Source organism: Perca flavescens, chromosome 17 (genome assembly GCF_004354835.1).
Source record: "Perca flavescens isolate YP-PL-M2 chromosome 17, PFLA_1.0, whole genome shotgun sequence".
Classification (NCBI taxonomy): Eukaryota; Metazoa; Chordata; class Actinopteri; order Perciformes; family Percidae; genus Perca; species Perca flavescens.
In genome coordinates, this window is record NC_041347.1 from 26,056,254 (window position 1) to 26,083,469 (window position 27,216).

At 39.7% G+C, this 27,216-nt stretch overlaps 3 protein-coding genes across 7 annotated transcripts in view; all 3 read left to right on the forward strand.

The window, feature by feature from the left end:
• The first annotated feature begins 1,484 nt into the window (after positions 1 to 1,484).
• cnrip1b (cannabinoid receptor interacting protein 1b) lies at positions 1,485 to 5,717 on the forward strand. The gene is made up of 3 exons (XM_028604297.1): positions 1,485 to 1,754; positions 3,755 to 3,899; positions 5,553 to 5,717. Exons 1-3 carry the CDS (start codon positions 1,576 to 1,578, stop codon positions 5,715 to 5,717), a joined length of 489 nt encoding a protein of 162 aa, XP_028460098.1. The 5' UTR covers positions 1,485 to 1,575.
• Positions 5,718 to 9,612: 3,895 nt separating this feature from the next.
• LOC114572429 (sulfotransferase 6B1) lies at positions 9,613 to 14,201 on the forward strand. Of its 5 annotated transcripts, none has more exons than XM_028604060.1 (6): positions 9,613 to 9,694; positions 11,208 to 11,320; positions 12,010 to 12,193; positions 13,021 to 13,071; positions 13,308 to 13,458; positions 13,865 to 14,201. In XM_028604060.1, the coding sequence occupies exons 4-6, from the start codon at positions 13,024 to 13,026 to the stop codon at positions 13,909 to 13,911; spliced, it is 246 nt and encodes an 81-aa protein (XP_028459861.1). In that variant the 5' UTR covers positions 9,613 to 9,694; positions 11,208 to 11,320; positions 12,010 to 12,193; positions 13,021 to 13,023; the 3' UTR covers positions 13,912 to 14,201. The 5 variants fall into 5 exon arrangements, with proteins under 5 accessions (XP_028459861.1, XP_028459864.1, XP_028459862.1 ...); XM_028604061.1 differs by having other exon boundaries at positions 9,647 to 9,759; positions 13,018 to 13,071; XM_028604058.1 differs by having other exon boundaries at positions 9,648 to 9,759.
• A 1,119-nt stretch (positions 14,202 to 15,320) lies between these two features.
• LOC114572606 (calcineurin subunit B type 1) overlaps positions 15,321 to 27,216 on the forward strand; it is a 29,938-nt gene continuing 18,042 nt past the window's right edge. Inside the window, exon 1 of the mRNA XM_028604299.1 lies at positions 15,321 to 15,643. Within this exon, the coding sequence (XP_028460100.1) occupies positions 15,641 to 15,643 (3 nt within the window). The 5' untranslated portion in view covers positions 15,321 to 15,640. The remainder of the gene's footprint in view (positions 15,644 to 27,216) is intronic.

Genomic DNA, 27,216 nt, shown 5'->3' on the forward strand with positions numbered 1-27,216 from the left:
ATTCATTTATTTATTTTTAAATGCGAGCCCATAGCCTACTGATTTTTTTTTTTTTTTTAACCAAGACATGTTATGTTTTTTTTCTTCCTGCTGTAATCAAAGATTGACCTCTAGTGGTAAAACATTGGCATTACAGGAGTATGAAAAAACAAAAAGTCCAGGAAGCGATATTACGAATCCCACTATGGCCACGCCAAGACCCGCCCTACGAAGCAGCTCGATTGGTTGGGGTTAGGCATTTCACCTCGAGTGGTTAAGGTTAGGGTTAGGAAAGGGGATAGGACCTGTACATGTAAGCATGGACGCCTGGCCAATAGTAGTGTGTGAACGCTATTGAACGGCGGGTCTTGGCGTGGCCATAGTGGATTCGTAATATCGCACCCGGGATGACATCAGTTTCATAATGACGCTAATATAAACATGTATTCAAAAAGTCTGAAGATGGTTTTGTTCACTTTACTGTACTAATTTGTGGATTTTGTGTGTAGGCTAACTAACAACAGAGTGAAAAAAAATGAATTTCCCCATGCAGGCTCAATAAAGTATGTCTTGAACACAGGATGCATATGGCAGGAGTAAACGTGAAACACTGACGTGACATGTCTGAAATAGCAAAACAAGCACAGCTGCAACCCCCGAGAGTCATTTCCCGGAGGAGGGTAGCTAGCCTACGTTAGTTTAATGAGGGGCTCTCGTTTCCTGCCTGTCAGAGAATCGTGCACCCCAAGTATTTTTCTTGCGGTTTGATATACGGTAGACTACTTCAGCTCCTTGTATGAATTGAAGTAAAGACGGGTTAAGAAATGTCTCTAAAGCAGGCTCCATCCAGCAATAGCCCAGTAAGAGGCTCTGAAGAGTAGATTGCTGATTGGATGCTGGATTATTATTGAATCCACGTTTATTTAAAATCATCAATAAGAAGATATAAAATAAGTAGGCCTAGGCTAGATCAAAGAATACTGGATTTAGCAATTCTTACAATTTTTCTTTTTTAGTAGGCCTATAACCTATTGCCATCACCCAACAAAAAGAATAACTAACTTTTCAATTAGACGAAGTAGGCCTTCGGTTAGTCTCGCTTTGCCAGACCTTCCTTCACAGCGCTGCGAAGGAGGTGTTTGGTAGACCCTGTAGGCCTACCGAATGCTGTATACACATGTTCTAGCCTACTGTTGTGTGTTTGTTGAATTAGGCTTAATCGGCATAATCCCAGCACTGCTAGAACTAGAGAGTAGAACTAACACTTTAATTAATTAAGAATTATAAAGGGGAGTAAAGGAGAGGGTGGGGATTTTCAGAGAGAGAGAGAAAGAGAGAGAGAGAGAGAGAGAGAGAAAGAAAGAAAGAAAGAAAGAAAGAAAGAAAGAAAGAAAGAAAGAAAGAAAGAAAGAAAGAAAGAAAGAGAGCATTGGTTGGGATTAGGCATGTGCTGCACCGGATTACGGCGCGCAGAAGCACAATTCCCTGCTCTGTGCGCTCTGGACTTCTCTGCACGGCATTTCTCCGTCTACCTGAACTGATCGACACTAAACACCCTTCAGTCCCACTGATCCCGGTGATAAACTATATGGAAACATGGCCGACGTCCCTCAACTCGTCAAAATTGGCATTTCCTTGAAGATGCTTCCCAACAACTCGGCGGTGCACTTCAAGTCCGACGGCGCCAGGTTTGGACAGACCCGGACCATCAAGCTGCTGACCGGGTCCAAATACAAAATCGAGGTGGTTATTAAACCAGGAGCGGTCGAAGCCACGTAGGTAGCCCTTCGATTTTTGTGGATTCTCCTCACCTGCTCATGAACCAAACTGCTATGTTAAATCTATTGATTCTAAATAGGCCTAAATAAATAAAAAATATCACGGCCAAGCCATGATATTCCTACAACACATTTACAGTCAAGGAGATTGCAGATTTCCCATAGGGGAGGACAAATGGACATAGCTATGGAGCCTTCCAAATAATGGAAATTTTGTTGGCATTTAATAGGCTACAACACCAATATTTCTTTTGGTAGAGTGTTGGATTATAGTGGCGGTAGCCTATATTAGCCTACCAACATACGGGATATTTTTGATCTGTTAATCTTTGCTCTATCTGTACAATGTTTCTTCAGTTGTTTCGGTAAAATAGGCCTAGGCTATATTTTCCTTTTTACAAAATGAATTGGTCTGCTTTATTCATTGCCTAAAGGAACACTAGGCTATAGTTTTCCCTCTTAATAACACAGAGTGGCCTAGGCTACATGTGAATTGAAATTGAAATGATTGATGGTAATTTAAAGAATCAAGGGTGAGGCTCGTTCCTTGCATGTAGCCTAATGATAGATAGTTGTGACCTGAACAGAAGGCAAATGCAGATTTTAAGGATGCATTTGCAGACAGTAGGATATTTGCCAACCGCAAATGAAGTGGAGGTTTTCGTGATTTCCAAGCTGCAGAAAAAAAGGACAACATCACTTGCAAATGTCCCTTAACGTTTTATTCAACGTATCGCACTACAATATCTCTGTGGTATCATGTGTGACCAAAAGTCCTGCACTTAGCCTATGCACTCAACAAGTCATTTTTTTTCCAAGTGTAGCACTCAAAAGTAGGATTTTACGAAGAGCACATGAAGGCAACATAAACACCAATTGGCTGCTGTCAAATCCGACACAGATTAGTAGGTCTCCAGGGTTGGGTTTTGTGTCACCGCCCTCTTGTGATTTGCCTATAGTTCATGATTATGTAATCTCTCTTGTTGTACTTCCATATCCAAATAAGGATTAGTGTTGAACATCTAAATATCAGGCTGTGAAACATGCCTGAATGAGCACGATGTAAAAATAGGTCACACGTGATGATGCATATGAGATGTTATTTCATTTGGGGCATGCTCATGAAATACAGCTGTACACCTAGTCTATTTCACTAAATGATTTGTCAACATGATATCTGGATACAAAAAAATGCATCAGCGAGTATGAAGCTTTACAGTATCAGTTCATCAATTTTTCACAGATAAAGATATTAGGTTATATAATATATTAGTGCCTTTTAAATGGCATGTGTAATTTATAATACATCTTGTCTTGTTTTATTATCACGTGGTATGTGTTATCAGTGTAACATCCTTTCATTCATGCTATGATGACCTGTCTTCTGTGGTCTCACATGAACCTTTATTTTTAACCCTTGTGTTGTCTTCGGGTCAGATTTGACCCGTTCTATATCAGAAAGCTGAGTTTCCTGTTAACGACCTAATTTTAATTACCCAAAAATAACACAGCTGATTCCACGCAACACGCTTTGCAAGTAAAACAAATGATCGGATCTGTACTTTCATTGAATTTTGGCTGTTTTATTAAATTTCTTAGCATTTGAAAAAGAAAATTGAAATGTTTCGAAACTGCATTACCGACTGAACGTTGACATATACCCTTCCTTTAATATTATTTTGTTAAACAAAAAAAGTAGGTATACTTTTCTTATAAATGAGGTTTATTGAATATGACTTCCAAAAATAAGTGGAAAACTAGTTATAAGTTGGTGTTAGTGGTGTTTATACATGGTAGTGAAAAGAAGCGCTAAATGTAAAAATAAAAAGCGGCAAAAACATTTTAAAAAGCGCCAAAAGTGACGAAAAAAAGAGACAAAAACGTCAGAAAAAGTGTTGATTTCCGGACGACGATGACAAGTCCGTGGTTGAATGGAAGACAACACAAGGGTTATAAATGTTTCTGATTAGTCCGTTGTGTTGTGTACCTGTCTGCAGCTCGATGAGTGTGGGGGCCGTGACCTTCCCCCTGGAGCAGCAGTCTAAAGACCCGCAGTCAGTGGTCTATACTGGCCAATACGACACAGAAGGGGTGGCGCACACCAAGAGTGGAGAGAGGCAACCAGTTCAAATCAACATACAGGTACGGATATACTGTACACAGTGCAGGGAGCTAACTTAAAATCTGGAGGCAGAAGCTGGAGCAATCCAACATTCAAAAGTAATTTTATAGCCAGGAAGTGTTCAGGATTTTTTTTGTCAATGTATTGATTTTACAGTATTTTCTCAAAGTCAAAAGAAAACAAGCATGGTGTTCAGGAGAGAAGAAAAACCAAAAACAGTGACCGAACACGTTTAATAGCAATCTTTTCCATGATCCAACATAATGCTGAGAACATCAACCAAGCAAAGATATATTTGAATTTAGCTTGTCTGTAACTCTTAAATTCTCAGTTCCACTGATTCCCACAAAGTTAAATGATAAAGTTGGAAATTATTTGTATTAGAAATAACCCCTTGAGATCTTTAAAGACAAAAATATACAGTACAACCACAATTAGACAAGACAGTTAACAAAACAAAAAACAAACAAAAGAGAAAAGAAAATACAGAGCAATACATATCAAGAAAAAAGGCATCAAGATCAGGCAATCATACTCAAGTTCGAGGCAGAGCAAGAATCTTATTGGATAGTAGTAATATGGGCAGTGGTATAAAGGTGTTGAGATGTTATGGATAGTTAGCTACAGTTAATTATGTAGTACAAAGACAGGACACACAGTTACGGTAAATGATAAGTTTGGTGATATTCTATTCTCTCTCTCTCTCTCTCTCTCTCTCGAACTTTCACTAGCTCTTTCTCAAAAAAGAAAACAAGTAATTTGTGAGGCACTTATGTTACTTCATGCACCTGCAAGCCTTGTGACATGTGTGTCAGGTGAAAGAGTGTGTTGAAGCACTTATTCTCAAAAGCCTTCATTCATACATTTGGTTGTCTTGGACAAAAGCATCATGCCAAATGAAAAAAATTAACAAATCTCATGAAAAGACCCAAAGTATTATTTGTGAATCCAAATATAGCTTATTCCTCTGTTCTGTTGCGCTCCATTGTTTTCCAAAAAAACTAAAAAAAAAAAATATCAATGAGCAATGAGGGGAAGTCAGAAAGTTTTGGAGACTAAATTCTTCCACAACTGTGTCTCAGCCTGTTCTAGGTTAAAGACTGAATTGTGGCAACGTAGTTCTGACAAGGGGTACAGATACTAATGTCCCTGATACACAAACACACGCCACTGTCAAACCACACAGTTCTACCCATCTTTATAATATACGTTCAAACACCAACCACAAAATGAGCTCCTGGTGTTCAGTGTGCAAATCTCTTCGGCAGCAATACACAGATGCTCGGAGGAAACAGCTGTTGTGTAGTTCCTGGTGAATGAAAACACCGCTGTCTGAGGTAAATGTTGAAATATGTTTTTAGCTTCTTTTTTTATCTTCTAGGGAGAAAGAGAGCAGGTTCAAACACAATGCAAAAAAGATTCTTACATACATCATTTCATCTGGTTTGACATGACGTGCATGTATCCTACCCATATGTCCAGTTTACACCCCAGGGTGTGTGTGTGTGTGTTGTGTGCTGTGTGTGTCCCCATCTGTCCAGTCAGTACGATTCCTCTTCATTTCACCTTCACATGCTTTTTCAAATGATGATATGGTGTGTGTCTACAAGTTTTTTTTTTCTTCCCCCATCTGTCCACTGATGTACTGATCTGTGCATGCGTTTCTCCTTCAGTTCACAGAGGCCGGGATGTTTGAAACGGTGTGGCAGGTGAAGTACTACAACTACAACAAAAGGGACCACTGCCAGTGGGGAAACAGCTTCAACAGCATTGAGTACGAGTGCAAACCCAACGACACGCGCACACTCATGTGGGTCAACAAGGAGATGTTTGTCTGATGGAGGAACATCTGGAAATATTCAGTGTGTACTGATGTTTCTATTAGTCTTTTGCTTCCTGTTGCTAAAAGGAAGCATGTAAACTGTGAATCTACAATAGATACACACTCTACCTTATTGTTTGGCTTTATTGTAATCTTTCAATCTTTCCATTATCAGAAAATCTAAAAGGTTTTTTTTCTCTGCTTGAAAAGAAAATGCAACCCTTTTGTTCTGTAAAATAGTGATCCGATTTACTGCCAAATCGGATCCTATGGCAGAACATTTAAAATGCAGTGAAGTTGCCAGTTTTTTACACTGGTTTTGTTTGTTTATGGTGGTTATACAAATGTGACCAAATGAATTTGGTACATTTATTTATATATTATTGAGATTAAAAAGAAACCTGTAGCATTTTTCGACAATCAACAGTTTTAATCATATAATGCAGATTAAATGACGTTTTGAGATAAATATTTGTATGGAACCGTTGTGGCATGTGGTAAACCTCAAGTGTGTTTAAGCTTATGTGTATGTACAGTACCGTATGTGTGAATGCACATGTGCCTGTGTGTTTAGCTACAGTATGTGTTTTACAGATGTGTTTATGTTTTTTGAAGATATTTCTACATGTTTCATTCCAAAATGACTTTCCAAGATTTCCAGAAATGACTAAGTTCAACCAAGTCAAGTGCCCTTGCATTAGTGACATTTTAATTTCATTGGCCCCAAGCAGAATTTTCCTTTTATGTACGTGTATGGGAGCTTTCCACGACATCTGCAGCTTCTAATGTTACAAATGTGGGGTATACAGTATTTTTCAAAGAGCAGGGAAATATGGCCAAAGAAAAGCCTACCACATAGTGAAATAAAATAAGGGAATTTAGTTTATTATTATTATTATTATTATTATCACAGGCATTTTCCATCAGCTGCTTTAAAAAGCAGTAACGTGTACATGACAATGAAACAAACTCTACCACTCTACTACTCTCAACCTATTGTGCTGCTACTTTTAGTTGTGAAAGACTTTCACCTTGAAGCCGATCCTTACAAAACCGAACCAAATCCGTATAACTGGAGGGATACCACTTCTTTTTAACCGAATATTCCTGCTGATGTTGTTGTTGCCTCCTCCAAACCCATTTAAAGTCAAACTTGACTGGTTTGAGACGTAGTGGTGCCCCCTTATCCTTTTACAATGACACTGCAGTGCACCTCCTCTGCGTCAGCACCTCTAAACCATGACATTTTGAGTGTTTTAGAATGAAAATCTCTGTGTAGCTGTGTGTGTGTATTCTTTTTGTGGTACTATTTTTTTGTACAGTATAATGCAGTATTGGATGTAGGAATTTTGTATTTGGGTGGAGTTGTGCCCCTATTTACAGTGTGCTTGTTTTCTCTACCTCTTCCGATGGACATAGCCATGAATATGAATATGAAACTATATTTATTAAATTCTGGAATGTTCTGAACATAAATAGTTAATGACATATTTTAAAACCATTTTTCTATTGCTAGTGGTAACTTATATTTTTAGAAATAGTATTTTTGTACAGTGAACCTTTAAAACATTTTCTTTTGTGTGTATATTGGTAGAAAGAAACTATAAATAAATTAAATATTAAAATAAATATTTTCTTTTAAATATTGAATTGACCTATGCAAGAAATCAGAGCAACAAAGAAACAATGAAATGGTGCAATATAATTGTGGGATTTACAAATCATTCTTACCTTTTGTGAAAGTGTTGTTTGTTATGTAATTGTTTATGTTATTAATAGTAAAATGGAAATATTTTTGTGGCCAATGTATTCATTTAAGTAATTTATTCTAAACTTGCTGACAACTTTGAATGACATTAGGTTTATTTCAGACACACACGTATTGACAATTCAAGTAACCAGTAGCCTACTGTAAATCACTATTACAAAGGAAGCAACATAAGTGAATCATACCATGAAACTTATAAGATGTCACCTTCGGAATGGAAAATGATTCCTTTATTTACAAAAGATGGGATTCTTGCTCCACTATTCTGAATCATTTTAAAGATCATCATACTGCTGCTTCTACTATTAGTACTAGTATTCCTGCTGGCTAGCATGACTCTCACAGAGACTCCCATAGGGACACCTTTTCTGCAACCAGGGACAGAGTTCATTTCCCCTCACACTACAGAGGCTGTTGAGCTCAGCATTTGGGCTGACATTCGGGCAAAAATGAAGGATGGACAAATCATGGCTGTGTCCTGTTAGGGTACAGACATATCTGGATTACAGTAAATAACAGTTTGAAAAACAACAACGGTTTTCAGATATGTCTATTACATATAACTAATATAACTTATTTCAACAATTATATTTCAAGTGCAGGAGCTGCTTTATAATAGAATTGAAATTCTGCTGAACCAACAGTTAGATAATCAAGATGTCTAAGAACAGGTATAATTTTTTTTTAACTTTGACTTCTCTATGAAACCCAGTTAAACCGCTTTAAATCTACAAAGTTCTAAATCAATGCTTACTTGATAGAACATCTGCTACTGCTGCAGTAATAAAAGATCACATTTTCTTATACCACATAATCATAATACAACATGCAATACCCACTATTGCTGCAACTACAAGTGTTTACTCACTACAACTACTACTCATAGTATAGTCTACTGTGAGTAGTAGTTTCTGCTCCAGTACAGTTTCCTGTGGAAATGTACAATATCGGCTTTTCTATTGTTCACAATGCTTAGTATGAGTTTAGTGCCTGTCCATTCGGAAGTCACTACTTTTGATGAACCTAGTTAGTGGTATAGGGATGACATACAGTAAATGAAGTTAATCTGACAGTTGCATAGCCAGTATTATAGTATGTGAAAAGGCCAGAGTGCAAATTGCTGCCTCTTTGTTCCTGTGCTTCTTCTATGTACAACCATAAATCCGTTTCAGTGTCCTACAATTCCCTCCTTTCACATTTGAGGGAGGGCTGTCTGTATTATGTAAAGACCTATCAGCATACAACAAACGAATAGAATGGATAGTTATTAGATGAGGAGCCTACAATCAAAATTATTAAGGCAGGACAAATTCAGCCCCTCTCAAATTCAAGAGGTTTATATTGTCATTTGCACAGTAAAGACAACTTACACCATGCAATGAAAAGCTTGCTTTGCCAGTCTTCTAAAACAAACAATAAAAAAAGTTGTAATAAGTAGTTTGAAAAAAGTTTAAAAAAAACGTATTAAGTGCACTGTGCCTAGACTACCTGGCCTTGCATTGCCAGACCTTCCTCCACAGCGCTGCGGAGGAGGAAGTAACATTTGGTAGAATGTAACCGTGCAACCGGCCGGCCGCTCAAGTCTAATGTAACCGTGCAACCGGCCGGCCCGCTCGACTCTAATGTAACCGTGCAACCGGCCGGCCCGCTCGACTCTAATGTAATCAAGCGGTGTCTTGGTTCTCGGCAAGTTTGAGTTATTAACCAAACCTTGTTTCTGGTGCATCTTAGAGGATTGTGTTCACGGCAATTCACACATTATCGATGGGGAAGTACAGTACGGGTAACGTTACCCAAATGAGCAGAGGATCTTGCTTGTTCTTTTGCTTATCTGATGAAAACACTTCACTGGATAAAACCCAGCAGTTTAGATAACGTTATGTGTTAATTTAACAGAGCTAAGCTAGCTAGCTAGCGAGCAAGCCGAGCATCAAGCTAGGTGAGGTAGATTGTGTGAGACAGGAGATGTAGTTCACTGAGCGGTTTCACACAAAACTAAGTGGTCATATGACAAACCTACGGCTAACTGAGAATTTCTTCGGTTGAAAAATTATCTTTTCAATTGATGAACATCATATTTGTAATAATTTGCCTCTCCCCGTTCACTACCGTTCATATTTTTTCTGAGTTAAGGTCCCATGAGGTCCACCGGAAGGGGCGTGACTTCGGCTCTCTATAGAGGTTTTCAACACGTTTGAGTTCGGCAAAGGTGAAGACAAAGAGAGGTATGACGCCATACTGGAAAAATTCAGTGCATATTGCTCCCCACAGAAAACATAGTGTATAAAAGGTATGTGTTCTGGTCACGGATGCAACAGTCCGACGAAACTTTTGATTGCTTTGTGACTGATTTGAAGTTTAAAGCGCAGTCATGTGATTTTGGATATCTGAAAGACTCTATGATCCGTGATCAAATAGTTTATGGAATCCAAGTTAAGAGATGCTAAACTGACTCTGTAAGAAGCAGAGAGACTGTGTCATGCAAGTGAATTAGCCCAACAGTACGCAAAGACGTTTAATGAAGTGAATGCCACAGCAGTGCATGACAGTGCCAAGGTAGCTGTAGTCAAAAATAAGATGAAAAAGCATAAGTAAACAAAAGAAAAACAGAGAAGATGCAGCAGCACATGCCTGCAAACGTTGTGGTAGCAGACATGAGCCCTGGCAGTGCCCTGCCTATGGCAAAAGACGTTTGAATTGCAATGGAAAAAAAATGATTATGCAAGACAGTGCTTATCAAAGCACAAGCCCAAGTCAGTGAGGCTAGTTGAAGATACTGACAGTGAGACTTTCTTTGTCGGCATGGTGTCATGTGACAATGTAGAAAATTATGCCATAGAGGAAAATGCAAGGCACTTAGAAAATGAAGATACATGGATTGTGTCATTGCCAATTAATGGAGCTTTAGTAGCGCTAAGGATTGACCCAGGTGCACAAGCAAACTTGATCAGCATGACTGAAATTAAGGCCATGAAAGAAAAGCCTAAAATAATCAAGAAAACCACTAAAGACTACAACGGAAAAGACATAGAAAAAGCAAAGGATTTTGGTGCACAGCCTGTGCCCCTAGTGTTTGATTGACGTTTACGACCCCTGTGATGTCTCCCGAGACCGGGCTTTTTCACAGTGGATTCAGGGGGCAGGCAGCTAGCGGATCAAGGAGAGATGCCTACGATTTGAGACAAAAATGAAATTGTGCTGAAACCATGCAGGAATTCATAGTGCACCTTTAACCTTTGAAGTCTCAACAATCACTTTATCATCACTGTGCATTTTGGGTCCTGCCATGCATAAATGTGCACTAATGTGGTGATGATTTATTATTATTTAATGTATATCTCTTAAAAACACAAAGAGCTCAGTGCGGTTTTTGAAAGAAGAAAAGCGTGACATTCCTGCTGTCTGAACTTAACTGTTACCTACGCTCTTTTTTTGCTCCCATCATAATTACTAGGGCCACTGGAGGGCAGTGCCGCCTAACAATAAAACATAATTTCTGAAGGGGGGGGGGAGGGAGAACAGTCTCCTTCATCAATATTTTAGACCTATCTCTCAGCATTAAAAGTGACCCGAGTCACATTTCAAACAATGTGTTTACCCCTTTAAATTACCTGGACTGGTGCTTCCCCATCTGTTAACTGTGATGCAGAGTCATTATATAAGTGTGTGTGTGTGTGTGTGTGTGTGTGTGTGTGTGTGTGTGTGTGTGTGTGTGTGTGTGTGTGTGCGCACATGCAGTTTTTAACTGGACGGTGGGGGTGTTGAGGAAGATCATTGCAGAGGCGACGGGAATGAAAATTGAATCCAAGATGCCGCCGCTTATCGAGTTTTTTGGACCGGACGTAGTAAAGGTACTTATCAGATGAGTGTGTCTGTGGTGATATGTAACTAAATACATTTACTCAAGTGCTTTACATAGTAGTTTCTGTCCCCCCCCTCCCCCCCATGAGAAATTCTAAGTAATGACAACAAAACTGTCGGCGCGTCCACATGATAAAAGCTTTCCATTATTGTGCACCACCCCCACCCCTCCTCCACACAGTTACTAGTAGCCAAGGAGGACACAGAGGATTAAAAAAAACATGATGGACTCTTCAGAAGAGGTCATTATATTCACACTGAGAAATACAGAGAGAGAGTTGTGTGGAGCTGATAGTCTTAATTAGCTTTGTAGCAACTCATTTGGCAATGGCTTGAATGTAACGGATGTTCATTAATATCAAAAAGTTACACACTAAAGTTTTAATTTGACGTACTTTTACTTGAGTATTTTCTTTTCATGCCACTTTCTACTTCGCAACATTGATCTGACAGCCAGTGATGATCTACCACAGTTAAAAGTTTCCCGCTCCTTGAAAGCAGTTTTTATTTATTTCAGTCTCTTATCTAATCTTTTATGATGGATCTAAATAACTAGGTTGATGATTGATCATATAATCACACTTTTCCTGATCATGTTTAATTCACAATAACAAAGCGTGTGATGAATAGCAGCATATAAAAGTATATTGTAACATATAAAGATGATCTCCCCCGTCAGGTCCTGGATAAGACGCCCTCTCCGAGGTTACTGGGGACTCACCTGCTCCCCGACAACATCCCCAAATCCTTCCATGCAAAGAAAACTAAAGTAACTTTCAACACCTCTGCACAGTGAAAGAAAAACAAAGTCCACCCATCTGTGCAGTGGGATGCCTTCTACTCCAACTTCCTGAGTGGAGACGGTGAGAAAACACACACATCAACATGTTATCCCCACCCCAAAAAACATCAACAGTAGCATTTAACAGTGTTAACTGAATAAGCACTGTCTATTTATTTTTAACTGCTGAACTACATTTGATGACGGTTTAGGCACACATAGATTACCAAAGAGGTCTGCAGGGCTCAAGGGTTCAAGTCATCAATTTAACTACTTTATTGTGTTTTCAAATGTTCGAATGCATAGCTTATTAAAGAACAGCTTGTTTATCGCTAAGGCCATATGCTCAAATATAAGTCTTTATTTAAAAAGTAAACTTATAAACAACAACTACTTATTTCACAAGTAAATTGCTGTTTTATGAACAAGAGTGCTTCATCAATGGTTCTGTCTTGAGGGAGGAAGTTAATACTACTCGGTCGGACCAACTAGAATATTTGGCAACAGACAATAGAAAAACATCTGGAGTCAGAGTCTGGACTCAAGTACAACAGCCCTGCTGATGGATAATTATTTTTTAAATTGGCCCAGTGTGTGGTGGCGCTGCATTGTAACCAAAGTATTCTAAAAAATTACAATATTCCTGCTTCACAATAAAAGCTTGAAACGGTTGTATGCTTATAAAGTGAAGCAGCAGCAGCAGAATACGGTAAACAGTGAGGCGGATGCCAATTAAATATTAAACGTATACTGGCTGATGTACTGTCTTTGCTGTTGGTGTGTGTGTGTGTGTGTGTGTGTGTGTGTGTGTGTGTGTGTGTGTGTGTGTGTGTGTGTGTGTGTGTGTGTGTGTGTGTGTGTGTGGTTGCCTTCGGGTCGTACTTTGATCATGCTTTGGCCTGGGAGAAGAGGATGGACGACCCCAACGTCATGATCGTCACCTATGAAGAGCTCAAACAGGTATACATCACAAACTCATTGTTTCTTTGTGCCTGATAGAAAGTTGTGGCTTTTTAAATGCATAACATTACATAAAGTATATTACAGTATGTTTAAAGGTCTCATTAACAGTTCATTTCTATAAAAAATGATCCTGCAGAAAGTTAAACCTTGCTGCAGAGAGACAACCAGTCCCAGTCAACATAGAGTAGAAGTGTCTGTCTGTAACGGCTCTGATTCTGCTTCCTGTCCTGCAGGACCTGAGCGATGGCGTGCGTCAGATCTCCACCTTCTTCGGCTTCAGCCTGACGGAGGCTCAGGTGCAGCAGATTGCAGAGGGGAGCACCTTCTCCGCCATGAAGGAGAACAACACCAACATGGTCACGGGAAACATTGTCTTCAGAAAAGGTGCTTCAAATAATTTGTTTCGCTACATCACATCTTTTAGTTTTTACTGAAATTAACTGTTTTATCCATTGAATGCATTGGTTTTAAACTAAACTGCAATTTGCGTATTTCCTGCACATACAGTGCATACAGCCGCTCTCATTGTGGGGCATGCAGTTATAAATACATGGAATACAAATGAAGAACAATGCATTACTTTTTGTAGCTATAATATGTATGAGTGGTTCATGAGAACAACCTCCATTTACCGTGACTGCATGATTTATTTGACCTTTATATCTTAAAACATAATATTGATATTAACCATCGAGTGGTGCAGATACAGAATATAACTTTGTCACTTTGAGAATAAAATCCAAGAGAATATCAGAGGGTTCAACCGCGTGATATTTTTGTCCTCGAGCAGGCGAGGTCGGGGACTGGAAGAACCACTTCACACCAGAACAGAGCTGAGAGATGGACGACACCTTCAACAAACACCTGGCAGGAACCAGGCTGGGACACAAACTCAACTACCAGCTGTACTGTCAGTAGTAGTTCCCCTCTGTAAGATCCTTTGACTCTGTCATAGACCCAGCAGTCAAGGAACACAGGAACACAGGTTTAAAGATAAAAAAGTTGGGTTTATTTTCCCAAAAACAAAGATTCAGCAAAGAACATAAAAAAGGTCAGCAAACCAATAAACATACCTGCAAACTAGTTTTTGGCGAAAATTGCCGTTTTGAATGGGAAAATGTCATCCACGTGAAAGAGTTTTTATTTATTTTTTTGGGGGGGGGGGGATCCGAGACCCGGTGCTAATACGGCACCGGTGCCTTAACGACCATTATCTACCGGACCGAATAGCAACGCAGATTTTGGTGCCTTATTTTGGTGCTACTTAAATGGTGGTGGTGGTCGGGACCTTTTTCAGACCTTCTGAGTTTGCAAGTATGAATAAAATGCTAATAAAGTAATTTTATACCAAATAAACTAATGTCTTTTATGTACTATTATGTGCATTTTAAAATAACTCAACATGTGGTAATGATGTGGGTAAAAATGCACAACCTTATAATAATAATATCGTACGAAAATGTATGCACAACAAAAAGTATGATATCCTACAAAATTAGGAGACCGCCGCTGGTCACGTGACGCCAGGTGCCTACAAACTCCGGCAGTTGCTAGTTGTTTAAGCCGTTACAGAGCTTCGCGATGCGGCCTTACGGACCTCCGTTACAGCTCGGTCTAATCAGCGGCAGTTAGTAGATGTGTTTAGCCATATAGACGAACCAAGATGGCTTTTGATAGTTTTTGTTTATGTCGACTTTGAATGAAGTGTGTTTTACGATAATACAGTAGAATTACTGATTATTTACACAGTGTCTGGTGGGTTTGGTGATGGTGGTTTTGGGGCTAATTAATGTTAAAAAAGGATCTTACTCTTTAACAAAAAGGTCTATCTCTGTAGGGATCCTTTCCATAGTGTTGTCAGACACAGGCAGCTTGTTTTGTTGCTTATACTGGACCAATTTTGTTGTAGATTGCTGTTTCCATCAGTCACTTAGACACAAAAACATGGGAAAATAAGGTGCAGGTGGAGTAAAAAAAATGAATTAATGTAGTGATATAAGGTAATGTAGGATCCAGGTAATGTAGGATCCAGTCAGGATACCTTGGCCTCTGTTTTTTCAGTTTTTATCTTTGCATAACCTCTTTCTCCCAAGTATTATCCCGATATATAGTGGGGGACTTCCTGCAGTAGGCCTACAACCATACCGCCAGTGGGGGGCGCCCACGCACAAACCTATTCAGAAGGTAAAGATATAAATAAATAAATAAACATAACCTGTAGTTCCCGGATGTACAGTACTGCTGCACCTCCCCCCTTTGCCTCTTCTCTCCTCCCCTCCGTCACCGCCTGCTTGTCAAACCAAGCCTCTTCCTTCGCTTACTGTCCCCTCCCAGCGGGTCTCCCTCCCTTTGCCATTGCAGTGTAGCCTAACCCTCAGTAAAGGGGAGAGAAGGAGAAGAGAGCCTGAAGCCGGGTGGAAAGCCAGGACGAGACCTCAGCGAGTACCCCAACAATATATTTTTTGTGTTGTTTCTCGCCACAGCTCGGCGGCACTACTGACTCCCCCTCCCCTGTTGTAACTCTTTTCCACTCACATCGCCTGGATTTCATCATTCGACCTGCAAGATGGTAAGCAGCAACGGCTCTTAATTTCACCCTCCGCCGACTGGTAAACACACCATTGGGCAGGCCTGTGTCGGTTATTGTGGGTTTTCTGACAGGTTGTTTTTTTTCGTGGTGAGCGCTTTTCTTTAAGTTAGCAGTCGACAATTGTAGGGCTCCAGGAAACGCTTTTCTCACCTACTTTTGGCTCCCCGTCGCGCTCTCTGTGCCCCGGGGATGACAGTATAGCCTAAAGCCTGTGGCCCAGATATTTCTTATCCCTACTCGGTATAGCCTACACTCTTATTAGCAACAAGGCCTGTGCAAATTAGTTTTCGTGATAAAAATACACGCTCATTAGGCGTTGGTTGGCGACTAATTGTGGCACGCTTTACACACCAGGCAGGTAAATGCAACCGAAGTTAGGTTAGGTCTTTGCACTCGTCCTCGCAGTGCTTCAAACTTGTATTTCTATTTATCTCATCATGTTTTCTAGGTAGCATGGCGCTGTGTTGACAGTTGCAACATAGTTTCATTTGAGCTCATAAGCTTTAAAAAAAATAGACCGAGGCTACATTTAAATCTATTTACAGCAATTCTACATGAGGCTGCCATAGCAGGCCACAGTGCTGTCCTAATTGTCCCAAGTCTTTTGACTGGTACTGCATATATTGAATACACTATATATGATACACCGTAGGCTACTAGGCCTGTATGAGGGTGAGTTGCCTAGGAACCACAGGCATCCATGTAGTAACCAATAGGAGTGTACCTGACTGGGCAGGAGGATCAAAGCTGACATGTAGTCAGTTACTAATTGCAAGGATGTGGCTAGGAATTGTGGGTTCTTTGCACAAGATTATCACACCCACAGTTCCTTTCCATCCAAGATCAAACACACCTCCACACTTCAATTTTCTAGTCAGTTATTGATGTTGTTGCACACAATTGGCAGCAGCCACTTGTTCACTATTAGAATCTATCCAGATTCTGGACACCGTTGTTGTCTGGACAACCATGAGGTACAACCATGGTTGCTTTGTCATATCTTGAGGAAGCTTTGTTTGTTTTTGGTTTTATGGCTGTTTTGGGTTGCTCAGACCCATTATTTACTGGTAGATTCAAATGTCTGTAAAGCCAAAGAGCTGTCAAGTCTACAAACCATAGACCAATAGATCAGCAAGGCAGATATGAAAGCTGACATTAGCTTATTGCAAATATATCGATATCAGTGTAACAGCTGATAAGTAATAATACATGTAAAAGATATGTTTGACAACAGTGTCACCATTAGATTGCTCTTTAAGTACCACACTTAAGTTGAAGTACTAAAGTATTCAAAATGTTTTTTACTTAAGTATTGCAAGTAGTTGATTTTAAAATGTACTACTCAAGTACTAAAAGTAAAAGTACAAGTATTGTGATATGTAGTTATTAAAGAAAGCGGTCAAATTTTGAATATCATATTGTTGGAGTTCAACTTTTTACTTGGTAGTAAGACGGTGCATTACAGGCAGTCACAAGCTGTACATTGCTGGATATATGAAGGAAGTTTCTGAAATAAACCCCAAAAGGTACATTAATGTCACAGCTGTTATAACTACTATTCTATCTGATACAACAGTGGGTTATTAATCACTTATTAACAAATACTGAAATAAAATGTATGATGTAGTGTAAAGTTAGCAAGCTAGCAAAATCCAGATAAACTAGCAGCTTCACATCACAGGGTGAAACGGTTAACATTCAGTACTCACTGCAGCCTGAAACAACTCAGGAATAGTTTAATCTGCTGCAACAATAGCTAAATATAATATAATTAGCGTAACTAACGTAGCCGTAACTAACGTAGCCGTAACTACACACACTGTAACCTACACAGTCTCCGTAGCGTGAGGAATTCACAACAGTAACGAGTAATGATGCAGCACATAAAAAAACTATTGGAGTAAAAGTATTAAACTCATCGAAAATATGTACTCAAGTAAAAGTGGAAATAGGAGAAAAAAATGATACTCCAGTAGAGTACAGATACAGCCTTTTAGTACTTAAGTACAGTAGTGAAGTAGTTCTACTTCGTTACTATACAGCTTGGGGCCTGTTCTAAGAATCAGGTTTACAGAGAGATCTGGATACATTTGCGGAGTAAAACCTCAAATCTGGACCATTGACTGACGTTAAAAGATCTGTTCTGCAAAACCAGATAACAGTAAACCGACTTCTTGGTTGGGTAACTGCCATATACTGTAGCTATCAGGAGCTCATGCATTGTGATTCAAGGTTATCAGGTAATAATCTGCATATTATGGTGAAAATACAAAGGAACAGATACACCACACACAAGGACCAGAAAATCAGGGCAGCAGCATGACACAGCATTAAAATGAGCAACAGTAACAGTTGCTTCTTGACTTTTCTTAAAATAAATACACTAATCGGAGACAGGTGAGCTAATAATGCTCAGGACCACTTGTTACATTTGCCCTGTAGCAGTCTCAACTCTGCCAGAGGGTACAAACTCAGGGCATGCATGTCGTACATATAGTGTGCCAACTTATGTCCTGTCAAAATGTATTCTTCTCAGCTGCTGAGGGAGGTTGGGGGCAGGGACACACAGTTGCTTAAGCATATCGTGGAATGATCTGATGCAAAGAGGACCATATGCTGCCTAGCAATCAAGCACCACCCACATAAGGATCGAGCCGTAGCTAATGTAAAAGAGATAAAAGCCACAGCGAACCACCAGCAGAAGTGATGATCAACACTACGCGATCCACACTGCACTCCCAACCAGCCCACTCAATCTGGATGTATTCTCCTCACTGGCCGTTGCATCGCTGCAGTGCTTTGCTTGCACTGGGTCCAGCAGTCACCTCTTGTCAGTAAACATCTATTTGTCTGGTGTTTCAGCCTCTGCTACTGTTTAAAGTAACGTGCAAATGGCATGTCGAGGGTAGTTTGCCTCTGTAATTACTGACTTGAACAGGATGTTTAGGGGATTTAATGCATGGGAGACTGTTCAGTAGTGCTCAAATGTAGAAAAGGTCAAAATGGATGCATACATGCAATACATTCTAGCCACTGACATTGGTGTAGGAGGAGGTGAAGGCAATTTAAAAAGCTGGTTTGAGTTTTGTATTAGTTGGAGTTCTCTACCAGGGCTGGGCAACGTGATAAATACATCACCTGTAGACAGGAAGCAGAATCAGTTAGGGTTGTAAGAAAAAATCGATACACTTGAACATCGCTATATTTTATTTTGCAATACTGTATTGATTTTCAAAAAGGAAATATCTTTTTTTTTTTTTTTTTTACGTTCAAAATTTTTCATGTAAGACAGTGGTTCACGTTTATGTTGTGTTTTAAATGTCTTTTTTAAATATTAGTTTTTCTAAAATTATACTTCCCAAAATCCCAATATATCGCCTTACGCGCAGTATCGAAATATATTGCAATATATTAAATCGTGACCCATGTATCGTATCGTATCGCCAGATTCTTGCCAATACACAGCCCTAGAATCTATTTTTTTGACGGATTAAAATCCCCAAAACAAATGACTTTCTATTTCTGCCTCATCAGCATTTAATTTATATCAAATGTGCTGCATGTTAATAACCTTTTTGGAAGTCTTTGCCTGCAATGTCTTACACAACATGAAACAATTCACCTGCAGCGAACCCTAAGCTTTTGCTGGTTGAAGGGGTGACAAACTTCAGTGCCCACCATAAAGTAAGCTAACTCATTTACAGAAAGTAAAAGTAATGACATTTTTATATAAAAGTATGTTGAAAAACTGTTAAATATTTTCTTATTGTAATACTGCTACATATAGTGATTTAAAAAAAAGTCATTTTTACGTTGTGTCCCTAATTTGACACCTTGGCTATAATAGACGAGCATTGATCCTTTTCTTATTATTGAGGCTACTGATTGAATACATTCACCTACAGCTGCAACATTTTCCAACATGGCATCATGACTTTGCGTAAACATACACGCCACTTTCCTAAAGCCAAATGGTGTGTAATCTGTATGCATTTTGAGCTATCCACGTGTATGTCTACGCTGTATACAGCAGATGTAAACATACCCACCACGTGGTGTCGCCACGTTGCTTGTTATCGCCACGTTGCGTGTTATCGCGAGAACGTGACGTACTATCGTGAGAACGTGGCATACTATTACTAGAACAGCGTCACATGCGTGTAGAAAAAAAAGGTTGGGTTTAGGAAAAGAACACAGGGAAAAGCTTTAGTAACACAAAAAACGACAAAAACACACTTAGGAAAATAATAAACGGTTGGGTTTAGGAAAGAAACATTGGGGAAGGCTTTTAAACAAAAAAACAACAACAACTGAATATCGCCACACGCGGGACGCGATATCCACTTTCCTGGGTGAAAGTCCTGTATTTACCCAACCAACCTCCTTCCACGGACCTACGTCCCTTTATACTACTCGCTACGGCGAAAATTCACTCGTAATGTAGGTCAATGGCGGGCCAATTGCGTTGATAAACATGCTAAAAAGCGATTATGCGTCTTGATAACATGCCAAAATGTCATACAAATTGGCGTGCCACACATACGCCACTTCATGAGATCAGTCTGCATTTTCAGTTGCAGCCTCAAATGATATATACAATCCACTGGTTGTTGTTTGACCTGTGCTTTCCCTTAGCGCTGACATCACTGTGCTCTCTCTGCCGGGACCTCCGGCATGTCACTGCATTAGACTGTGTGTCCCTGCACCGGTTCCACCGAGTTGAATTGGGGAACAATCTGGTATCAAGCTGTGAGATAAAGCTGAGAATTAGTAAATACAGTATAGCTTCATCAAAACAACATTAATGCATAAGAAGATGTAGGCATTGTTAGTTAACATAGCATTATGAGGCCTCTAAAAGCCTTTTATATGAAAGCCCAAGTCAGGGATAGAAATGGCTAAGAGGATTAGCCCTGCCAAAGTTCCTTCAGGCAGCTAAGGTTTTGGTAATTATTTTTATATTTGCACTTGACTCCTGAATCTGGCACAGATCCTTGACACACATACATCCACGTAGAAGTGCACACCTATCAACATAGGAGCAAGGATATGTGCAAACACACCTACCCAGGCAGTATTGCAAAACAATAATTACAGGTGAGAGATGATGCTTAGAGGAACAAAAGGAGAATAACTGAATGTGTGTGCAAAGAGACAGATGACTGTACACTTGTAGCAACTCATTTTAATTCTTACACATATCCTCCATGGCTTCTGGTCTGTGTAATAGAGTAGTAAGTTAAAGCGATACTGCGTCAGCTGGTTATTGGCCTGGGTTTGCTTGCTGTACAAAGTTGGGCTGAAAATGGAGTGGTGAACTCTATTTAAAGAACAATCTCAAAGCACAGATCAGCTTTAGAATCTGCTGTGACTTTGGAGGGTTTAGTATGTTCATCGTAAAGCTCGGCCGTATGGCAAGCTTGATAAGCACACACATTTGTGTGGAGGAGGGAGTCTGGTGATCCCTGAACCAATCAAGTAAGCAAAGGGGAAAACCAACACACAATTAGGCATATTTTCAGTTGTGATTGAACTGTATTTTTTGAGTTACTATATAGGCCAACTTTGATCTTGACATATAGGCTAAGCATTCTGTAGCAAATAAAAATAAACCCACTATTAATTACATTATCTTAATGCAGTGTAACTACTTCAGCATGTAAATAATGCACCTAAAATACAAACGTTCTCCGACATGCACTCTAACAATGCAGCCCTATTTCTGATACTGTGGGGGGCAGAAATGTTACCGTGGGGGGCCGCCAGGTCAAATCAACATAGAGGAAACACTGCTTAAAAAAAGAACACATCAATAACATGCATTGTGTGGAAAAGTTAACTTAAACATGCTAGACACACAGATGTTTTAGTTGATTCCCCATGTGCATCTATTGAGCATAATAAATGTGCACTTGATGACATTTGATCACACATTACTGCTGCTGTGATTTCAGTCTTACTTTGGATACTGAACAGCAAGACTACTGCAGCATCCAGCAGCTTTTTAAACTTTACCTACAGCAAGCAGCTTAATGAGGCATTTTGTCTAAAGACTCCTATAACGTGCTTCCGATTTAAAGTAAGAATTCTTTTGATAGACATTGGCTTACATACAATTATAAGACAACAGCATTGCCTCTTGACACACTTTTGTTCAGCAGATATATATCGAGTTCACAGATTTGTCTTAATGGTCAAGTACGATAAACATACACATTTGACTTATTGGCATTGACACAGAGACATATTGGAAACAAACAGTGTTCTAGTACATATAAATACACACCCAGGTGTGATGCAGATGTTTGAGTCTGATACTGATGTTTGTCCTCATAATGTAGTCCAGTGTTTCCGTCAGTCCATCCATTGTGTACAACATCTAAGGCACCACAGATGGGATTTAGGGAATGATGCATGTCTCTGCTCTGTTCTTGCATTTTCTGCATTATTCTAATTGCCCTTGGTAGACACTGCAGCATTTATTAGTTTTTAGGATTTATGCATGTCATCGCCCCATTCCAGCATGCTCTAGGTTGCACTGACTGCAATCAGAGGCCACCACAGTGTTAAAACGTCTACATAATATGCAATATCTTGAGTGTTGCATTGATACCTTTGTGTATCGGATTTTGTATCGGATTTATTTTGTTCTTAGCCACGGTGGGCAATTTCAAACTTCCAAGTTTTTCATGTCATTACTTCATTCTGATATTTATCTGTAAAATGAGTGGGTGAAGTGTGCAAATGTACAGCGGCAGAAAAGTTAGCAAAGCAGGCTCTTTATCAAAAGGTTGCTTGTCCGATCAACACATTTGGCCAGGGACGTCAATGAATAGCGCTTGCTGCTGCCTCGTGCCACTGCTGTGCCCTTCGCTAAAGCACTAAACCCCCAAACTGCAGATAAGGCAGCGTCCAGGTGTACATGTGTGTGCATCTAACTAAGAGGAGGGTGTAGATAAAAAAGAGCATTTGTGCACAGCATAAAGGTTAAATGAGAAATTGTTTTTGGTTTTAAGTTGTGTTCAAGGAGTCAATATCTTAACAGTAATGAACGTGACTGACTATATGATGGGTTTGGTTGTGTCATACTAATCTGATCACTTTTACGCCTGTGCAGTTATGAAAACTTAAGCTATTCCAAAAAATTTTTTAAATTAAATATAAACAGGAAATGGATAGAGGTAAGGATTTAAACGTTTTACTCCAGTATAGAGAGCAAGCTATGATGAAAGGATGACTTACTACTAACCAAATATTAATTTGCTGTCATTTGATTTTGCTTCTTGTAGAGTGAGAGCAGAAACATTCTCATGTCCTGCCAAAGATGCCTCAGACAAGCCCCCAAGTCTGCACCCACATGTTCTGTACTGCCCAGTCTGTTTTAATGTTATGACTGGCTCTATAATTAGCCGTGTTTTGGGGTTGGCCGTAGCGTTGCTGCTAAACCACTAGCGGCGATGCCTGACTCTTCATTATGCAAAACGTGTTTTGTGTGCTAAGCCCTAATTGATTCTGAATGAAGCATGCATTATTGATGAGCCAACAGGAGCCTCTTTCTCTTTCTGCTCTCTATTTCTCTCTGTACATGCAAGATGCTTTTTCATTTTGTTCACCTCCTTTTCTGCGTTTTTATAATCATCCCGGATATGCTTCATGCATTTATGTAAAGGGACAGCTCAACAAGAGCCGACAAGAGTTACTCCTGACCTAACATTAACCGCACCAGTTACCTAAGGCAGGCATTAGTTAGTAAACCAGTAATCCTCAACACCAAATCTGCTTTGCTGTAAGTATTTTTACTTCCAGGGGCCCTATGACTAGCGCTTAAACAACAATGGACATCACAATTGTAGCTGAGAGTAAGCCCACCTAGCATTTACCCACCATTTTGTTTAGGTGGGTTTTTTTTCACCTTTGTAAGCTAAGATACATTTATCATAATATTTTCACCAATAAGGTATCAGTGTGTCAATACTGAAAACAAATGTTTTGAAATGCTTTGAAACCATTCATTTGGATGCACAATATACTTTCTCTTTTCCTATCTTCAAAAACACATTAGCATGAGTTACAACTCCCAGTTTGTCATAGTAAGTTATTGCAATTTGTTTATTTTAATCTTATTTGACTCAACGAATGATTAGCTTATGTTGAGTTTTGTCAATAGTGACAAATAGATTTGTCCTGTAGACCACCCACTGACTTGTCAACTACAGAAAAGAAAGTACTTGCAGTCCTTCCTCAACACTACCTGGTATGTTCAGTCCTAGTCTTACAATGGCTTACAAAGCTTTGGGGACACTGATAGACTGGATCTGTTTCATCTGATCTGACAGCCTTATAACCAGTGTTGGGAAGGATACTTTCAAAACGTATTCTGTTACAGAATACAGCATATATGCCCAAAAATATAATTTGTAACATATTCCGTTAAATTACTCAATCTGAGTAACGTATTCTGAATACTAGGAATACTTCCACATTGAATTGCATTTTATAAGTGTAGGAATGCGGCCACCACATACAGCTTACTAAACAGGCATATTATGGTGTGTTCTTCTGTTCCAACTGGCTGAATGTGTACCTGAACAAGCAGATAGATTTTTGTATTTGTAGTCCCAAACTACATAATATAAAAATCTAACCGCAGTCTAAGCTACCACGAGCTAATTTTAGCTTTATGCTGTTTGAATTTCCAAGATTTATTCAGAGAGTAAATAAACTTGTAAAACAGAGAAGTATCGTCATGTAATCCATTGATTTTAACAATGTAACTGTATTCTAAATACCAACTATTTAAATTGTAACTGTAACAGAATACAGTTAGTCATAATTTGTATTCTGAATACGTAACGCCGGTACATGTATTCCGTTACTCCACAACACTAACTAATTCTTTGCTTTTTGTTAGCCATGTTGCAGTGCCAGAGCTGCATACATTTATTATATTGGTCGTCATACAGAGGTTATGAAACCTGTTCAATGTAGTTTAAATGTCTGTTTTTGTTGTCATTCAAATTCTTATGGACAACTGCATCGACAAGAGTCTCAGGTCTACCTAAAGGTGATTTCTGGGAATTGGACTGTATTTATATAATGCTTTTCTAGTCTTTACGACTACTCAAAGCGCTTTCACATAGTACAGGAACCATTCAACATTCACACACTGTGGCCGAGGCTGCCATACAAGTTGCCACCTGCTCATCAGATAAACATTCACACGCATCACATGGTGCAGCATCAGGAGCAATTTGGGGTTCACTATCTTGCTCAAGGGCCCTTCGACATGGGGCTGCAGGGCCAGGGATTGAACCACCAACCTTCCGATTGGCAGGCGACCACTCTACCACCTGAGCCACAGCTGCTGGTGCTGTTCATTTGTGGTTAGCTTTGACACGTGAAATCAAACAGATTTTCCCAATTTGTCTGCTTGTCAACTATTTCATGTGCATCCTAGTGTCCTTTTATTCCGTTTCTGGATGTGTGACATAAGCCACCTTCCACATGCATGACCCATTCATGGCCGCCAGACAATATGCTGCCCTAGTAGCTCAGATTATGTTTTTAATTATATAACTCTTGGTTCAGTTGCAAAAAGTTACTATGGTACCTTATGGCCATGCACCTAAAGTCAAAAGTTAATCATTATTATTTTTCTATAGTCCTGACCTGGTTTTCTTTGGTGACCTGTACCAAAATTAAGGTGTGAACAACCTAATTCTCACGTAGCATGGTGAGGGTGCGTTGAGAGTCTGTCCTTGAATGTGAGGACACTTGTTCAAGGCCTTGAATCCAAAATCCTGGTGTCCTTGAGCAAGTCACTGTTTCTCTACAGCTGTAGTAGAGCGCGCTCTGTTTAGCTGAGCAAACAAAAGGACTTTTTCCTGCAGGGATCAATAAAGTATTACATTGTCATAATTACCCCTCTGAGCCACACAGGCAATGGGACACCCAACCCCAGTAATGCCGGAGTCATGCACTACACACTGAGCTACACTGGAATTCAATCCCTTAAACTGGCAATGCTCTGCCACAGTCAACTTGTTCCACAGAGACAAAACATGTATATGTCAAATTCTGATCACTGCACTAGCGGCTGACACCGCTCCGCCTGACAGGGTGTCAAATGCTAAGTCGCTCTCCTGGCTAATCCTGTGTCACCTCTTTCTCCTCACTGCTCTTATAATACCACAACCTCTCTGAGGTAGGCCTAAGTCTGCTGTTGTATGGCAGCACGGTGATAAACCAGTAGATGACATAACTAATTAGCTTTTTTCAACCAGTTCAGTGTGTATGGTGTATCTGTTTGTCATTGCCAGCGAAAGACAAGAGTAGCACTTATCTATCATAATGCGTTACTAATATTTTGTCGGTCTTCTTTGCAGATTTCTTTAGTTTTAACAACAGCGGCAAAGTTGTTTTTGTTGCATTCACACTGGCCAGCAAGCAAACCAAATCTCAGTTTTTTGTACTATATACAAATTTGTAAAGAAAGATTGTAATGTAAAAATCCTTTCAGGCTACAGCATAACTTCAACTCTGCTTGCTGTTATTGTCAAATATCACAATCCATCTCCTTGAACTCACAAAATCAAACTAGTTTGTTTAGGTTACATTATGAGCATTCTCAGAGCGTCAATAAAGACACCACAGACAGCTTTGTTTCTACTAATTTGACATACACGATTTTCACATACAAATTATCCTCCAAGATTTCTTTTAAATCCAACTTCAGTCAGTAGCTGTTATCCTGGACACTACATGTAGTCAATCTCTGGGCTCCATGTCCTGTTTGCCAAACACAGTCTCAGTTTGGTGTTCCTTGATGGAGCTGCAGGACAGTTGTGGTTGATTGCTTGCTGGCAGGGAGCATCTCTGTCTCAGCTGTAGGATCCCCATCTCGTCGCCCCCACCTCTCTGCAACAGGGACTCCTCACTGGCTCCCATGTGAGCGCTCAGCCTCACTCTGCCAGCAATCAGACTCAGGCTCAGTGGACACTGCAGTGTTGGATGGGATGAGATGCAGATGTGACTGCTGAACATGAGCCATTACCAGACTATCAGTACGTTTACATACACACCAATATTCCACTATTATTCCGAATATGACAATATTTCAAATTTGATACAGGTCATGTAAACAGCATATTCCGGTTGGATATTCCGAATAAGGCCTTTTTACGAATATAGCTTTTTTCCGATTGAGACGTGGAATATTCCGGTAATATTCGGGTTTTAGAGGCATTGTTTGGACATTTATACAGCACATTCGGAATGTAGAAAAGCTGTATGGAAATCTTCCATATCCCGGACAACATGAAACATGGCCAACAATAACTGACATGAAAGAACAATTAAAACTTTCCCAATTGAACCACATTCCTGAAGACGTAGAACCGCATCTAACTTAGATGGGTTAGATGCAGTTAGATTGCCAAGGCGACTTGTTCTGTTTCCAGTTCGCAACCTTTACTTCTTCTACTCTGTTTACTGGTGGATAACAGCCATACGTAGCCTATAGTGCCATCTACTTATGAAACCACGCTGCCTAG

What these genes read in the sequence shown, in the direction of transcription:
- cnrip1b (XM_028604297.1), top strand. Translation starts at nt 1,576, where the DNA reads ATGGCCGACGTCCCTCAACTCGTCAAAATTGGCATTTCCTTGAAGATG. An exon ending in CCAGGAGCGGTCGAAGCCAC is followed by an intron (nt 1,755 to 3,754) that starts GTAGGTAGCCCT and finishes ACCTGTCTGCAG; the next exon opens with CTCGATGAGTGTGGGGGCCG. An exon ending in CAGTTCAAATCAACATACAG is followed by an intron (nt 3,900 to 5,552) that starts GTACGGATATAC and finishes TTTCTCCTTCAG; the next exon opens with TTCACAGAGGCCGGGATGTT.
- LOC114572429 (XM_028604060.1), top strand. Translation starts at nt 13,024, where the DNA reads ATGGACGACCCCAACGTCATGATCGTCACCTATGAAGAGCTCAAACAG. An exon ending in CCTATGAAGAGCTCAAACAG is followed by an intron (nt 13,072 to 13,307) that starts GTATACATCACA and finishes CCTGTCCTGCAG; the next exon opens with GACCTGAGCGATGGCGTGCG. An exon ending in AAACATTGTCTTCAGAAAAG is followed by an intron (nt 13,459 to 13,864) that starts GTGCTTCAAATA and finishes GTCCTCGAGCAG; the next exon opens with GCGAGGTCGGGGACTGGAAG.